Raw genomic sequence first — 16666 nt, 5'->3', positions numbered from 1 at the left:
ACACTGAAAGCTCACTTTTGTGTTTTGAGTACTGTAAGAACTAGTGAGTTTAGAAGAGTTTCATATTCAGTTACATTGTATTGAATTAATATTGAGTTATGAGTTTTGCTCTGTTTAGTTTAATGATTATAAGGTTGGAGTTAATGATTTGGAAATATTAGCTGCCTAATTAGCAGTATGCATCTTATTTCTATAAGAATAAAATGAGTTATTATGGTCTCTTTTATTCATATGAATGGTATCTATTCCCGGTCAACTGATATGGCAAATTTATAAGAGTAAAAAATGTCAGTAGCTGTAAAACAAATTAAAATATTTAGAGAAAAGCTCCTAAACACCACATTGGTTCAACAAATACTTATTAAATGCTTAGTCATTCCAGGAAATATGGTCTTTGCTGGGAGTATGAAAAAAAAGAAAAAAAAGACCCAGTTTCTGCCTTCAAGTTAGCTTAGAGTTTAGGGGAGATGGATTTATCAGATAGTTTTAGTTTAGAGTTTAGGGAAGATGGATTTATCAGATAGTTTTAGTTTAAGTGCTGTAATATACAAATTAATATGGAAGAATAGAAGGTAGATAGTAATTCCTAAGTAAGATATATCGGGGGGAACTCTGAAGTTAAATTGGAAGGATTAAGAGTTGACCAGATAAGGATTTGGGTGGGCTTAGTGGAATAAGATGGGGTGAGAGTTATTAGAGGGAGAGGGTGGTGAAGATGATAGCATTCTAAGCAGAGAGAACAGCAGTATGAACAAAGTAATGGAAATGTGTAATAGCATAGAGTATGTAGGAAAACTAGAAACAGTCTTACATTATTATTATTATTTATTAAAGCATTCTTTGAAGGCTAGTTAATATATACCAGGCTTAATGTGCATGATCACACTTAAACCTGAGAGCATTCTTTTGAGATTTATAATCTCATATTCTTATTCTGCCTGCTTCCATGATTCTACTCTGATGGCTTGATCTTAGCAGTGTATCATCAAAAATTGAATGGAGGCTCATTACAGCGTAGACATATGGGGAGGAGAGTCAACTCTACCTAGAGACACTACCACACTGTTAGGCCTGGCTGTGAGGTGTACAGATACAGACACTCAATCTTGTTAGTATTTCAGAGTTGATTCTCCTTGGGGGGGGGGGTGCAGATTCATGCTAACCACATTTGTAGGAGACTATAATTTAACCAGAATATTTTGAGGCTCTAGAAACCTAGCTTATTAGCATACGTGAGCAGTGCTTGGGGATCTTGATGGAAACAAACACTATGAGTCAGCAGAATGATGCACTGGCCAGTAAGGTCATAAAATCAGAGGCTGAACTAAAAGAGGTGAAGTATTTCAAGATGATGGAAGTGCATTTCCTTCCTTGCATTTATCAAATTTCAGAGTATTTGAGGAAAATAAATATGGAAACTGTGCCATGTCAAATGAAACTAAGGTAGGCATACTTTAGCCTGAAGGAGAGAATGATGCCTTCAGATAACATTTATATGGTTCTTGAGCTTGTTAACCTCTGTCCAGTCTGACTACCATCTCCCTTAGTTCATTCAGGCTTTTATCACTAGTCACTGGAATTACTTCAGTAGCCCAAATTATTGAACATGGAGAATCTGTTCTGGCTAGTTATATATAACTATTATTTAGAGCTACTAGGTAGCTCTTGAATCAGGAGCGTTGCAGAAACAGGCTTCAGATAATACTATGGGAGTAACTTTCAGAACCACACAACTGAAATTTAGTCTAATGTAGGAGCTGTTGCCATCCCAGAACTACTTGGTCAAACCGTCATGGTGAAAAACATGCAGCTGCTGCCAACTATTCCATAACCATATCTCCTATGTATTGCCACCCATCTCAGCAGAATGGATCGCTTACTTGTGGCTTGCTTCTTTATATAGTTTGTTTCTGAATCTATACATCCTATAAATATATTTCATTGGTGGAAACTAAGTCAAATGTCTGTACTCTAGTTATAAGGGAGTCTGACAGATACAGTTTTTATGGATTCTCCTTGGTTAGGTGGGACTGGTACTATGAAGATGTATTAAAATGTAGAGAGCATGTTTAAATGCTGTTGAGCAACCAAATATGACCGAAGACACAGTGGTTACCTTGCTAGTCTCCTTGACTTCACTGAGTTTTTTCTCAGCCTGTAAGACCCAGATCCTGGTAAAGACATCTTTGATCTTTCCATCTCTCCTCTGTGTTCCCACAGCATTATATACATGCCTCTGTTACAGTGGTTTGCATGTATCTTTTCCCTACTAGACCATGAATTATTTATTTTTATTTATTTAACAAAGGTAGCATTTACTAAGTATCAGGCATTGTCTAAATGCTTCATAAAGAATTCATTTGACTTGTGGGTACAAGCTTTCTTTCAATTTGCATTCCCCTAGCCAGCCTGGCATAGTCCTTGGTGCATGGCACATGTCCAGTAAATAAGTGAGTCAATATTTAGAAAGTAGGGAAGAAAAAATAATGACACAGTCCTGCTACTTTAACTTCGCTGTTATGTTCTGTTGTATATTTAGTCTTCCAAAGAAAAACTTGGGAAAAATTAAACTTCCCTAATATGGGATGGACTGCCTGAGAGGTAGTAGGTTTTCTGTTCGTTGAAATCAACTCTGAGCATAGATGAGCATCTGTGGACTACATTAAAAGTGCTATCCAGCCTTGTTTCTCTGATCTGCTTTGACTCAACAGTGCTGGATCTAGCCTAAGAGAGAGGGAAAAAGGTCTTCTGTCTTCAAGTCAGAAGGCTGACATTCAAATGAGAAATAAGGAAATAAGATAGGAAAGATAGGGGTGACCCAGTGACCCAGGTAAGTAAGGAGAATCCTTTGTATATATAAGTGGAATTTACAGTTGTTGACTGAACAGATCATAGGAGTCACTACAATGCATGCAAATACAGATCAAAGGATTCTTGCTGTCAGTGAAGTTGGTATTCTATAAATAGATGCAGCTTGATTTCTTTTCATGGATCCTTTTTCCCCCTTGTGTTCTTACATATGAGTTAATTTTTTTTTGTTCATAACTTTCCTTGATTAAAAAGATAGTAATGGCTAGAATTATGAAGAGAATAAAAGGATAAAAAATACTGATTTTTAAAAAATTGAAATACAACTCACATACCATAAAATTCACTATTAAAATATACACTTCAGTGTGTTTTTTAGTATATTCAGAGTGATGAAGCTATCACAACAATCAACTTAGAACATTGTTATCACTCCAAAAAAACCCACCCATACCTATCAGCAGGCACACTGCAATCCTCCCATTCCCCCTCCCTTGCCCCTGGCAGCCACTAATCTATTTTCTGTCTCTATAGATTTCCAATTCTGGGCAATTAGTATAAATAGAATCATATGTTGTCTTTTGTGACTGGTTTCTTTTTTTCTTTTTTCCATTTGTATATCTTCTTTAGAGAAATATCTGTTCAAATCATTTGTCCATTAGTATTTGGGTATTTTTTTAAATTATTGATTTGTGAGAGTTCTTTAGCATGATGTGATTTCAAGTTTCATTCATGCGATGGTATTTATCAGTACTTCATTCTTTATGACTGAATATTCCATAGTCTGGACATACCACATTTGTTTATCCATTCATCACTTCATGGGAATTTAGGATTATTTCCACTCTTTGATGCTACTGCTGTCAGCGTTCATGTACAAACTTTTGTGTGGACTTATGTCTTCATTATTTTTTTAAAGATTTTATTTATTTGACAGAGATCACAAGTAGGAAGAGAGGCAGGCAGAGAGAGAGAGGAGGAAGCAGGCTCCCCGCTGAGCAGAGAGCCCGATGTGGGACTCGATCCCAGGACCCTGAAATCATGACCTGAGCCGAAGGCAGAAGCCTTAACCCACTGAGCCACCCAGGCACCCCTGTCTTCATTATTTTTGACTGCAAGCTGGGTCATGTGGCTACTTTATATGTAACTTTTTGAGGAACTGCTAGACTGTTTTCTGGAGTGGCTGTATCATTTCACATTCTCATCAGCAATGTGTGAGAGTTCCAGTTTCTCCATATCCTCACCAATGTTTGTTACCATTTTTTTGTATACTAGCCATCCTAATGGGAGTGAGATGTGGTATCTTATTGTGGTTTTGATTTACATTTCTTTAATGAATAATGATGTCGAACATCATGTGCTTACCAGCCATTTGTATATCTTCTTTAGAGAAATATCTGTTCAAATCATTTGTCTATTAGTATTTGGGTATTTTTTTAAATTATTGATTTGTGAGAGTTCTTTATATATGCTGGATATAAGTCCTTTATCAGAGGTGATTTGGAAACATTTTCACCCATTCTGTAAGTTGTCTTTTCATTTGATGTAGCTTTTTTTTAAAGATTTATTTGAGAATGAGCGTGAGTCAGGGGAGGGACAGAGGGAAAGAGAATCTCAAGTAGACTCCCTGCTGAGTACAGAGCCTGATGTGGGGCTTGATCTCATGACTCTGAGATCATGACCTGAGCTGAAATTGAGGAGTTGGATGCTCAGTGACTGAGCTACCCAGTGCTCCTAATGTTGCTTTTTGAGTCATCGTCACTTCCAGCTTGGTTTTCTGACCCCTCATGAGTGTCTTAATGTGTTGTAAGGGTTAATATGAGGTTAAAAATGAAGAAAAATAATTGGTCTAGTGAAAATTTACATGTATGTATATTACATAATAAAAGAAGATGCACAGCCAAATTAAAACTTCGTGAACCTCAAAACTGTATTCTTGTAACTGAATATTTTTTCCTCCAGTGAGTAGTTTTTGTCATCCCAACACAGCTGCTTATATTTTTGATTTTTTTTTTTTGCTTCCCAAATCCAACAACTTCTCAATAATTTTTCTTCAGTGATATATTATAGGTATGTATTTCCTGTTAGTTTACAAAATCAGATTTGTTCTTCTAGATAATAGTGATCCCGAGGGAGAATATACCAAACATTAAAGTATTCATTTTTGCTGTCACGGTAAATTAATATCTGTGCTAATGTTATCTAGTGTATGCTACAGAACTGCCAATTTATTCTGTGGAATAGCTTAAAAATATTTTTTCTTTCTGCTCATTAGTTGATCAGGTAGAGATATGAACCATGACTACATGGTAAAATTTATACAATGTTATGGTACCCGGAGTGAAAAATAATAGTAAAGGATTGGCCAAAATGATCATTGTTGTTAGTTACAGCATGACTTAATATTTTAAAAGAGAATATTAATATTTATTAATCACTTTTGAAACTGAAGCAGAAATTTGTAAATGCTCACAATAGATTTTCTTTCTAACAGGAAGACATGAACCTTAATGAAGACCGTAAAGCTCCTTTACGAAACAAAGATTTTACCACCAAGCGTGAGATGGTTGTCCAGTACATATCTGCTACTGCCAAATCTGTAAGTAGTGACACTTTCCCGGCACTACCGTAATGAGTTCAGCATTACCTGCTCAAAAATAAACAAACCTCAGATCTTTAAGTTCTTGCCTCACTGTACTCATAGCCTGTTCAGAAAAAACTTAATACATGTGTTTTTTACACATTTAGTATGTATTTAAAAACTGCTTATAATTATAGAGACTTCCATTATTTTAAGTAATACAGATGAAGGATAGAAGGCTCTGAGTTAATCCATTGAGTTTTGGGGCAGTGGTTTTGTGTGTATCTTAAAAATTCACAGCAATTTGTAGGTATTTCACTAAATATACTGTTTGTTATATGAAAATTTTGAATTTTGAGGGAGAAGACAAGAACATAGCTAGTCACAAGTTTAGTTTCCATTAAAGCTTTCTGTCTGGTTTCTCCTTACATGAAATTTTTAGCAATATTTTTAATATGCTGTTTTAGTTATTTTTCATTGTTTTATGTGATGCTAACTGTATAAACTACCTTATAATTGTTATTATACAGCTTAATAAAAAAGAGGTGCGTAATAGGAAGGAGTTTAAGGAAATCTTTGTGTTTCAAAAGACTTGAAAGTAGAGTTCTGTGGAAAGACTTGTTTACAGCAGGACAAACTTCAGTGTTTTAATGGGATATATGGCTTTGCTTATTACTTCCTAAGGTGCTTCCAAAAATAGACTTCAGGTTTGATTTCTTTTTGCAAGAAAAGAAATAATATTTTTGAAATGATGAAATGTATTTTTTAGATTTCTGTAAGGAAAAGGCTTTATATAACTAGACTTCATAAAATCAGTATGTACATACATTTGTGTGTAGAACATACACATACCATACACACACACACACACAAACGCATTGATTTTATGTGTATGGTATGTATATTATGTGCATGTATATAAATAATACACACACACATGAATTTACATGTAAAAAATTCATACTTTAAATTTAAAAAGTTGACCAGTAAAGAAAATAGTTCCTCTTTGGAAAATATGTTCTAAAATTATTTGGCTATCCTATTACTGCTACTTCAGTACAGTAATTACTGCAATTACTGATGCATTTTGCCCCGAATTCTACAATTGTATTGATTTCATATTGTAGTTTAAACAAGCTAAATCTGAATGCTGAACTATTTAAACATAACACATTCCAGCTCTGCCAGAGCAGAGCAACAGCATGTTTTTTAATTTGCTTCTGGTATCCAAGGGCAGGAATATGTTTCAAGTGATAAGTGAAATTTGCCATGAGTGTTGTTTTCAATAGAATTTGGTGATGCATAGGGTTTTACTTTGAAATTGTGATGAATCTCTTCTCATTTTTGCACTCAAGTTACTGTTAATAGTAAAATGCTTTAGGAAATGTAGGGTATACATTTAGTGGTATTTTTCAAATACCTAAAGGAAAATACACTAGTAAATCTATATAACTAAATCTGAATGCAAAGTACAGATAATATATGAGTAATCATATGGTGTTTTTTAATGATAAGATTTTATTAGTGTTTCTGGCTCATTTGTTTGTGTTTATGCAAGTGGGACTGAATGTAATGAGGATTATGCAAAGCTCTTATTCTTTAACCTTTTGATTTTTACTCTATGCAGAACTTGTTTATATTTATTCTCATATTGTTTTCTCTTCAGCTGACCAGATATATACATTTATGTTAAATACTCATTTTTCACATTAAAATGGTAAAATTTATGTAAATGTTGGATGAGTTCTCTTGAATTGCTTTATTTGAAAGATGAGAATTGAATGTTTCTCAAAAGACATGGAAATTCTGTTTCAGGTATTAGCCTCAAAATCAGTACTATAACTATTTAGTATATGACCCTTGTTTGTTTCATTCAGCACACGTATGAGCACCTGACATGTATGACACCTATAGCTCTTTCATTAGAGTTTCAGATTATACATTTTACTTGATAGTATTTTTTCATGGACCAAATGTTACAATGAAAGAAAGCCTGTTGATAAATAATGTTTTAAAGCTTTCTTACCTTGGGGAGACATTAATTAGTACTGTGTTTTCTGTTGTTAAAATCAAGAAAATTCATTATGTACTTTCCTTTTGAAGGTGAGAGGGATGCCATTCACTGACAAGCAGTCCACTTATCTTTGACCTCTTCGTGATCATTATAATAATATTTGTTTAATATATGGCTGTTTACCTATGTGTAACAAGGTTTCCATCCTGCTATCTTTCAGTAGGGTTTAGACATGCTTTGTATATCTTCTGCTCTTTTGCTTACTTTTTCATTATATTTATCACTGATAAAAATGTTCCCTCGTTGGGGTGCCTGGGTGGCTCAGTCGGTTAAACCTCTGCCTCTCTGTTGTGGTTGAGGTCATGATATCAGGGTGGTGAGACTGAATCTGGCATCCAGCTCCACACTCAGTGTAGAGTCTGCTTGAGAGTCTCTCTCCCTCACCCCCTCCCCTGACTCTCTCATGCATGTGCTCTCTTTGAAATAAATAAATCTTAAAAAAATGTTTCTTGTATGGTGACTAACATAACATTAATTTAGAAAAAGTTTCTTCATTTAAAGTAGATATGATTGTATCACTTTATGAAAATTTTATAATTTTTGTATAATTTGTAATTACTACTTTATAAGTAGTCAAAACTTTAATCTTGAAGTAAAAACAACGTTAGGCGCTAGTGTTCCTGATGGATAATGTTTTATAGTCACATATAAAACATGTGAGAAGTATAGTTTGTTTAAACATAAATTGTACATTTCTCCCTTTAAAACCTGTATTAGTCATTTTGCATAGAATTGAAAACAAAATATGAAAAGAGAAAATGTCCATCATTCTCCTGGGTTCCTGGGTAAAGACATAAAGCGAGATGAAACTGATATGTAGGTATTTGCTCAAAACCTGTTTCTAAAACAGACAAGTCTTTTGTTATATAATTGGCTAAAATAATCATGGAATAAAAATAAATAGGAAATTAAAAGATAATGATGAAAAACTATTGCTTAGTTTTTTCTTGTTGAAGTTCCATAATAGAGAATATTAAATTGTGTGAACATTAAAGGAAAAAGTGGCTTGAATAACTCTGTCAGTGATGAATGAATTTTAAATAAGGGAGTGGAGAAGAGTCATTTGCTCATTACAGCAAGTGTGGTTATGGACCTGACCTATAGTAGTAGTTGGTACATGTGAATAATTTGGCCACAAATAATCTGGAAGAATTTATATTTTCAAAACACCAGGATATATTTTGAATAGTGGAAAACCACGATTTGTTAATATTCCAGATGTTGTCTGTCATACCCATTCATAATCCTGAAAGAGGCACAGTATATCAGTGATTTAGCAGATCTTGTATGTTCTAGCTTAATAGTCTATAGAGACATTCATGAGGATAAATTAGTCACTGAAATCCTAACGGTTTGCCAAAAGCCAGTGTCTTTATTAGAATATTAAGAAACTAGTTTATTTCTAACTTAAATCACAATCTTTGAGGTTGAGATTTTAAAATATGTAAAGTTACGTTTTTAAGACAAATGACACATTGATAGGTATCATTGATTAAAAAAATCTCAATAGGAAATAATTTAAAATAGTGACAACAAATACATCTGTAAAGTTTTTAGATTGTCCCCTATAATAAGCAGTTGAAAGTTATAGTACGTCTTTCTCTGTGTATACATGTATTACAGTTTTGCTTTTGCCATCAGCAGATATTTTCTTTCTCAGGTAAACAACTGAATTCAAACATGACCAGACCTGTTCCTTTTAGCTTCCCTTGGCCAATCTAATCTGTTCATTGTATGAGTTTTAGCTAAATGGAATCATTTTGCAATCATAATGAATTAATAATGGGCTATATTTTGGTTGTTTCACTGAGTATAGAACTGCCTTAATTAAGACAGACTTGCGTTCTTGTTTTAGTCTCATGTCTGTGCTAAATAAACAAGGAACAAATAAGACCTCTGTCTTTTTGGTTGAGAAATAATTTAGGTCGATAGCATATCTTTCAATTCGGAAGACTGTTAATGGCACCAAAGAGGCTTTTATTTAGCTAAATAATCACTGCCTATAAATAGTCTGTTGAATGAATATTTAAGAAAGCTGCTTCTCTGTTTGGATATTCATGGATTCCTCTGAAATAATTTGCTTGGCAACTGTCAGTATCTTTTTGTGTCTTGTGGTATCCTGTTTAATTTAGGATTCTTCCTGGCATTTCAATATTTTATTTTTCTTTTTAAAGTACTAGCTGGAAAAAAAAGTACTAGCTGGAAAATAGAACACATACTGATAATAATGGCTGTCAGTTATTATCTAACTAACTGCATTAATTCTTTTTTGGACATTGCTTGATATTTAACTGTAAGAATTTGATAACAACAATTTGATTTATAATTGGGGTTTGGCATTAAATTATCTTAGAACTGTGATTTCACTTCTTGCTTTCTTAAACACAATTCAGCTTCTCAGAAATTCTGTTATCTCTTAACTATTAGGAAAGCTCAATCAAAGTTTCAGGTTTTGAACTGTTTCCTCCCTATGAATATATGCATGTTTATACATATAACTGCTTCTTTGTCTTCATGTTATATTATCTCATCTTATAATACAAATGCTAGGATAACCTAGAAAACTAGAATCACAAGCAATCTATCTTCTTTATAATTTTCAAGTATAATATAAAATAGTATTAAAAACCTTAAAATAATAATATAAAATATTCCAGTTTTCAACTTGCAATTCATAATGTGTATGACTTTAAATGCACCATTTATATTCTAAGATGCCTTATTTCATCCTTAATATTGTATTTGTTATAACGAGGAAAGAAAAACATTGGAAAAAATTCAGTTTTCTACTGCTAATTTTCTTGAGTGGCTGTGAGGCTGATAAAATATCTGATGCCTGGTTACACTTAATTTTACATTACTTAAGATTTAGATCATAGTATATAAGCCCATGACAGTACATTTAAAAAAAAATCCTCAAACAGTAATACTCTTTTATTTGGTAATTCTTATTCTACAGACTTTACATGTTTTGAATATGGTAGAAATTAATACTGGTATATTTGTTTTAGCCTCTAGATCTAAAGTGTTGAAAGTATACATAGGTTTAGCTATTTACTAATTTACTAAACACTTAACTTCTGTGAAAACTTCAGAGTACTAATACTGTTGCTATTCTTTTTTTTTACACCATAACCACTCTCCGTTGACCACTGCATGCAGATAGTTGGAAGTAAAGTTATGGTGAGTACAAAAGATGTGTTTTACCCTTAGGTATGAATTTGTGCTTTTGGGAATTGAGTGATTTTTGCTTATATTATTTTATATGTTTGGTTTTTCTTTTGGAGTATATTTTACCAAAGTAGCAAGATGATTAAGATCAGGTGATGTGTATTTAGCTATGGTAACTATTTTTCCTGTGGTTTTTGGAAATGTTTAGAATTGGAATATGCTTGTATATTTTGTTTTAGAAAGTTTTACTTATTTTTTTTAGAGTTCTACCTGTGTTTATGATTTTATGATTCAGTTCTTATGATTCTGATGAAATTAGATGTTTTTACCTCAGTGTCTTAGGATGGCAGGGAGAGACTCCTAATAGGTTGGTTTATGTTGGCAGTGATTCTTATTAATGTATCTTACTTGGATTTTAGTGTCATTGAGCACATAGTATAATGAAAACCGCCTTTGATGTGCAGCCACAAGGTCTAGGTCTTTGTCTTTGTTAGATGGTACTAATTGGCTGTGTGACTTTGGACAAATCATGTAATTTCTTTGAGGTTCAGATACTAAATTGATAAATTGAAGTGATTGGTATACATTATTTTTTAAGGTTCTTTCTATTGTTGTCTTTTAGAGATTTTTTTTTAAGATTATATATTTTAGGGAGTTTTTTTAAGATTGTTTATTTTAGAGAAGGAGTACATTAGTAGAAGAAGGGGCAGAGGGAGAGGGAGAGAAAGAAACCTAAGCAGACACTACGCTGACTGCAGAGTCCAGCTCTGGGCTTGATCCCAGGACCTTGGGATCATGACCTGAGGCCTGGGTAATTGAGACGTATTTGTGAATACCTTGTCTCATGACTAAACAGTCTGTATTTAGAGAACAGGGCAGAAAATATTATCTTTAACATTATTAAGTACCATAGTATTCAGAATAGTGAATGTGTATAATACTTGTTTTGCTTTTAAAAGTTGAGTTAGTCTTTTTTTTCCTCTTTTAATTTATGTGACATCCATGGACAAAAAGCCATCAATCTTTTGGGGGTAATTTCAAACATCAGCAAGTATTTCTTTAGTGCTTATTATGTGCCAAGAACAGTGTTAGGTTCATTGATGACTGGAAAATAAGGATAAGATCTTACAGTTTTACTAATATATGAGGAAAGAATCAGTCCTTAAGTTGTGCATGCTGATTGTGTTTTAGGAATTCATAAGCAGGAGAGAGAAGTAGGCGTAGAGTAATTAGAGAGAACTTCATGCAAGTTTCTGGACTTAAACTGGGCTTTTAAGAATCCTTAATTTTGATGGCTGGGATTTGATAAGGGAGATGAGACAACAAAGAAGCTCTAAGATTGTGAAAATAATACTCAATCCAAAGGCCTAGAGAAAGAACCAAACTGTGTGGGTAGGGAGCGGAGAAAAGGCAAGCAAGAGATGAAGTTGATTGTTGTTGGAACAAAGAGTGTATATTGGAAAGCTTGGAAAATCAAATTGAAAGAGGATATTGGAAGTCCAGTTAGAAGAGTAGAAGTTGTTTAAACAGGAAAGTGACTTGAGGAAAGCAGAGTTTAAAAAAAAACAAATTTGATACTAGTATAGGTAGGCTGGATTAGGCCAATGGTTCTCAAGTTAGAAAGTCTATAAAAATGCAAGTTTTGTCTCTCATAGGGTCTAGGATAGGGCCAAGATATCTGCATATTTATCAATCACCACAGGAGATCCTCAGGAGGTAGGCTGAAGAGCATACTTTGAGGAATACTAGATTAGGATGAAGAGAGATTTGTTTCCAGGGCTACCTAGGAGACTTTTGTGTGAATCAGGGAGGACCTGTACTAAACTGGGGCTAGATGTGGGAGGGTGGGGTTAAATAGGGTTTTGGCCTTTAAGGGAATCTTGAGCTTATTTTAATGTGAGCTGAAGCTAGCCTGGTCTCTGCATGGCTTTTGCCAGAGCTGGTGAAATAGTATGATTTCTCCATATTCTGAAGTTCTCTGATCATTTCTCTTAGATAACTCTCAACTCTGTCCCCTAATTACTCATACTGTTGCTTCTTTAGTTTAGACTTATCATTAAACACATCTGTAATTGCCGTAGCCCCCTAAGTAGTCTCCTGGTATCCACTCTCTCACCCTGGCCATGCATGTTTGACACTGTTAAACAGATCATGCTGATTTCCCTGCTTAAAACTTTCAAATAGCTTCCTATTGCCCTTTGCAATCTTATCCCTGCTCCTTTTTCTAATTTCATCTCCATCTCCATTCTTACATGTGCCTGTCCTCTGTTTGTACAGGAACACTTGACAATTCCTTAACATCCTACTCTTTTAATACCTCTATCTAAATCAAGTACATTCTCTTTCTTTGAGCTAGAATGCCCTTTTCTTCTTTAATGTGCCTAGAAAGCTCCTAAATATGTATCAGGATTAAGTATCATGTCAATTTTAGGAGAATTTGTCTTAGATAACCCCTTCCTTTCCATAGCACCACCATATAGCCTTAGTATAATATTGAACATATTTTAATAATAAATCATTTACATGTTTTTCTTCCCCAGTAGCTCATTTACATAAAATACTAGGTCTAATGTAAGGGAGAGGTAAACATTGGCCGTATAGGTACAAGTGGCAGACTAACGGGCTATATATGGTTCATGGAAAAGTTTCATCTTGTCTGAGAGTGTTTTTGAAAGACAATGTAATTAGATGGATATTATGATTGATCTTCAATATAAACTGTTTTACACTAGTGTTTTATCTATGACCTGCTTCTCACATTGGAATTTGCATCACATATCCTGCAATAAAGGGAGGAAACTATGGGTATCAGGTTCTAGAGGAAATGATGAGGGATTAGTTCTAGAGTTTAGGTGGGAGGGGTGCCTTAAGGGGGAAGATTTTTCTTTGTTGTCTTTTGAGACTAGAGTGAGGAGTGAGAAAACAGTCATTAAAATCACTCTGGTGGAAAGTCAGGTACAAAAGGGCTTATTTTTTATGGTCTCATTAGTCTTCAAAAGATGAGAAGTGTGTGTTCATTGATAAAAATGGCAGATAAGAATTTCATAAAAGTGTTCCAGAGAGAATGCATTGTAGAAATAACCACTTTAATTATTATGGTTGCCTAGATATTATATATGTTGGTCAAAAATAAGTCATATAAAAACCAGGTTGAAATGAGAAAAATGGAATATGTAATAAACTAAGTCTGCATGACCCTATCTTTTCTTTTGCCTCTCTAATGTTGATTAGAAGCAGAAATGGGGGCATTTGAAGCCCTCCCAGTCTTTAACTACTGTCAGCCTTCCTTTTCATTATTTTCCTTTATAAATTTGCTTTAAAAATTAGACTGGAAAACTGCCTGTTGTTACCTGAACATAACCACCCCCTCAGTCTCATGCAGTCTTTCTTCTGACTTTGTTCATTCTAGGATCTCTTTTTGGCATAGAAATTTTTTTTTTTTTGGTCAACATTCTGCCCATTTTCTATAGCCCTCCCTGAAGCCTGTCCTGACTGCCATCCCTGAGTCATCCCCCTCAATTTCTACCTAGTAATTTATATGAGCTTCTAAATAAAGTGCTTATGTAGCACTTTATTTTTAACTTTCTTAAAGAATCACTTTCTGCTTTATCTTACACTTTCTATTATGTGTTTCTTAAGGGCTTCTGTTATAATACTCCTAGATTATTTTAGTTTACAGTAATGTATATCCTTGAATAATACTGTCACCCTGTGGGTCTGTCTTTTTATGTCCACAGTATAGAGCTTATGAAGGGATGTAAATTTCCATAGAGGTCATGGGTTTAGAGATAGATATACCTGTGTTCAGATTCCTACTCTGCTATATGCTATATAGCTGTGTGTTCTTAGATGATTACTTAACCTCTCTGATTCCCAGTCTCCCCATCTAAACAAGAGGATAAAAATACTAAATTCAGGGAGATTTTGAAGTTTATGTTTATATTTAATGCATTTAATGTGCAAAGAAGCTTGCAAGTAGTAGGCCTAAATTACATTTTTTGCTAAATGTATTCAGTTCTATTAAATACTTGGTATGAAGAACATAAAAACATGAAGATTACATGGTAAAATGAGATAAAACTATGAGCAGCCTTTTTTGTTTTGGTAAGTATTCAAGATGTGTGCTATTTGATAGGATTTATTCTGGATCAAGAATGTTGAGAAAGATTCAGTTAGATGGAAAAAGGAGAATGCCTTGCTGTTTATTAGAAGCTATGTGCTATGTAGTGTAGATTATTATTGGGCTTTTAGAAAAAAATAAACTCATATGTAGTCTCAATATAATATTGACAAGATATAGAAAATGGCTAAAATGATTGATGTGATTTCATTGTAAGCCAGGAATAATTTACCCACAGGTGGAAAAATCACTATTCTGTGGGAAAAAAAGTAAGAATGACATGATTATGTATGATAATTGGAAAACAGAATTATAATGACCAGAGCTTATAATGTTAAATATAAGTAAATTTAGTAACATAAATAGTTGAGTGCTTAGGGCAATAGTAGGGTGTTTATGCAACAGTGTCTGTTTAGGGATGAGAAAGACCTGAATTTGAACCCATGATTCACCACTCACTCATTCCCTGTGATCTTGTTAACCTCTGTAACCACAGTTTCATTTTTTTCTTTTTAATGAAAAGTTACTGGACTCCTATTACATGCCAGGTGCTTGAATGATGAACCATACAGATATATTCCTCATGGAGCTTACATTCTAGCTGGGGAGACAGACAATAACACATCAAATTTAATGGCACGTGGTGGTTAAGTGCTGTGAAAAAAAAAGTAAAATGAGAAAGCTGAGAGTGATCAGGGATGTGCCATTTTAGATAGTTGAGCTCTCTGTGCAGTGACAGATGAGCAGAGACATTAATGAAATTGGGGAGAGCTATGTAAATATTTAGGGAAGCACTTTACAGGCAGAGAGAACATCGAGTGTCTTGGCTTAGAGGCAGGAGAGTGCATTCAGTACGTGAAGAATAGTAAAGAGGCTAGTGTGGTTGGAGTGGGGTTCAATAACGAGAGGTATGGGCATATTTAATGACCAACCACAAGAGCTAGTTAAAGTCACTAAAAACATAGGTTAAGGATAGTAGTGGGTTGCTCATTTGGACAGGTAGGTTAAGGTCATTTTAGGAGAGATATGCTAAGGAGTTACACTTTAATAGAGAGGAATCCTGAAAAGTTTTGAGCAGTGGAATGGCAAAATCTGAGCTGTATTTGGGGAAGATTAATTGAGCAGTATAAATAAGAGAGATTAGAAACTAGGGCAGGGAGATGAAGCTGGGGGTTGTTGTAGTAGTTTAAGAATAGAACCCTTAACTGGAGAATGGTTAAGAGAAACTAAATGGAGAAATGGAGAGTATAGATGAGTGATTGTGGAAGTAAAATTAATTAGTCTCAGCAAATGATTAAAAAGGGCAGAGAAGATATTTGCAACAATAATGACTGAAATTTTAAGCATGGGTGACTGAAATGGTAGTAATTTGAGATCATAGAGAAATCAGGAGCAAGACTAAATTTGGAGTAAAAATGATGAGTTCAGTTAGATATGTTAAGAAACTAGTAAGATCACAAAAACAGGAATAAAATTATCACCACACAGGAACATTTCTTTAGCATTTGTAGAACTAAGAGTAGAATTTTATAATTTGGTTCACGGTTTTAAACTCCTACTTTTACTATTTTAAATGTACCCTCTGCACTTTGCTGCTGAACATATGTTTATCATCCTAACAACATTTACCTGTTTATAAACTGAAGCCTCAATAACTGTATTAGGCAGTTAAAACTATGCATACTTCTAGGTGACTCAATGTACCCAGATAGAATAAAGCTAATCATTTTAGTGGCTTGTAGTATTGCTTACCAGAAAAGCCATTTTACATAATCAGTATGTTACTTTTGTACCTTTTGCGATGTTTCTGAATAATCTGAGTCAAAAGGACAACCCCATCATAGGTGAAGGTTAGGAACAGTTGTATCTTTGTTTGCCGGAATTGGGGCATGGAGGCCCTGACTGAATGAAT

At 34.1% G+C, this 16666-nt stretch overlaps 1 protein-coding gene across 5 annotated transcripts in view; it reads left to right on the top strand.

The window, feature by feature from the left end:
* Positions 1–16666, top strand: part of DIAPH2 (diaphanous related formin 2) — a 1009576-nt gene that overhangs the window by 70462 nt on the left and 922448 nt on the right. For 4 of the 5 annotated variants that reach the window (XM_032881797.1, XM_032881801.1, XM_032881798.1 and 1 more), the window contains 2 exons: positions 5303–5407; positions 10626–10646. In XM_032881797.1, the coding sequence (XP_032737688.1) occupies positions 5303–5407; positions 10626–10646 (126 nt within the window). The remainder of the gene's footprint in view (positions 1–5302; positions 5408–10625; positions 10647–16666) is intronic. The other variant, XM_032881800.1, reaches the window with a different exon arrangement.

This window comes from Lontra canadensis, unplaced genomic scaffold (assembly GCF_010015895.1).
Source record: "Lontra canadensis isolate GAN:19392208 unplaced genomic scaffold, GSC_riverotter_1.0 scaffold77, whole genome shotgun sequence".
NCBI classification, from domain to species: domain Eukaryota; kingdom Metazoa; phylum Chordata; class Mammalia; order Carnivora; family Mustelidae; genus Lontra; species Lontra canadensis.
The sequence above is the reverse complement of the archived record's forward strand: the minus strand, read 5'-3'. Positions and strand labels throughout refer to the sequence as shown.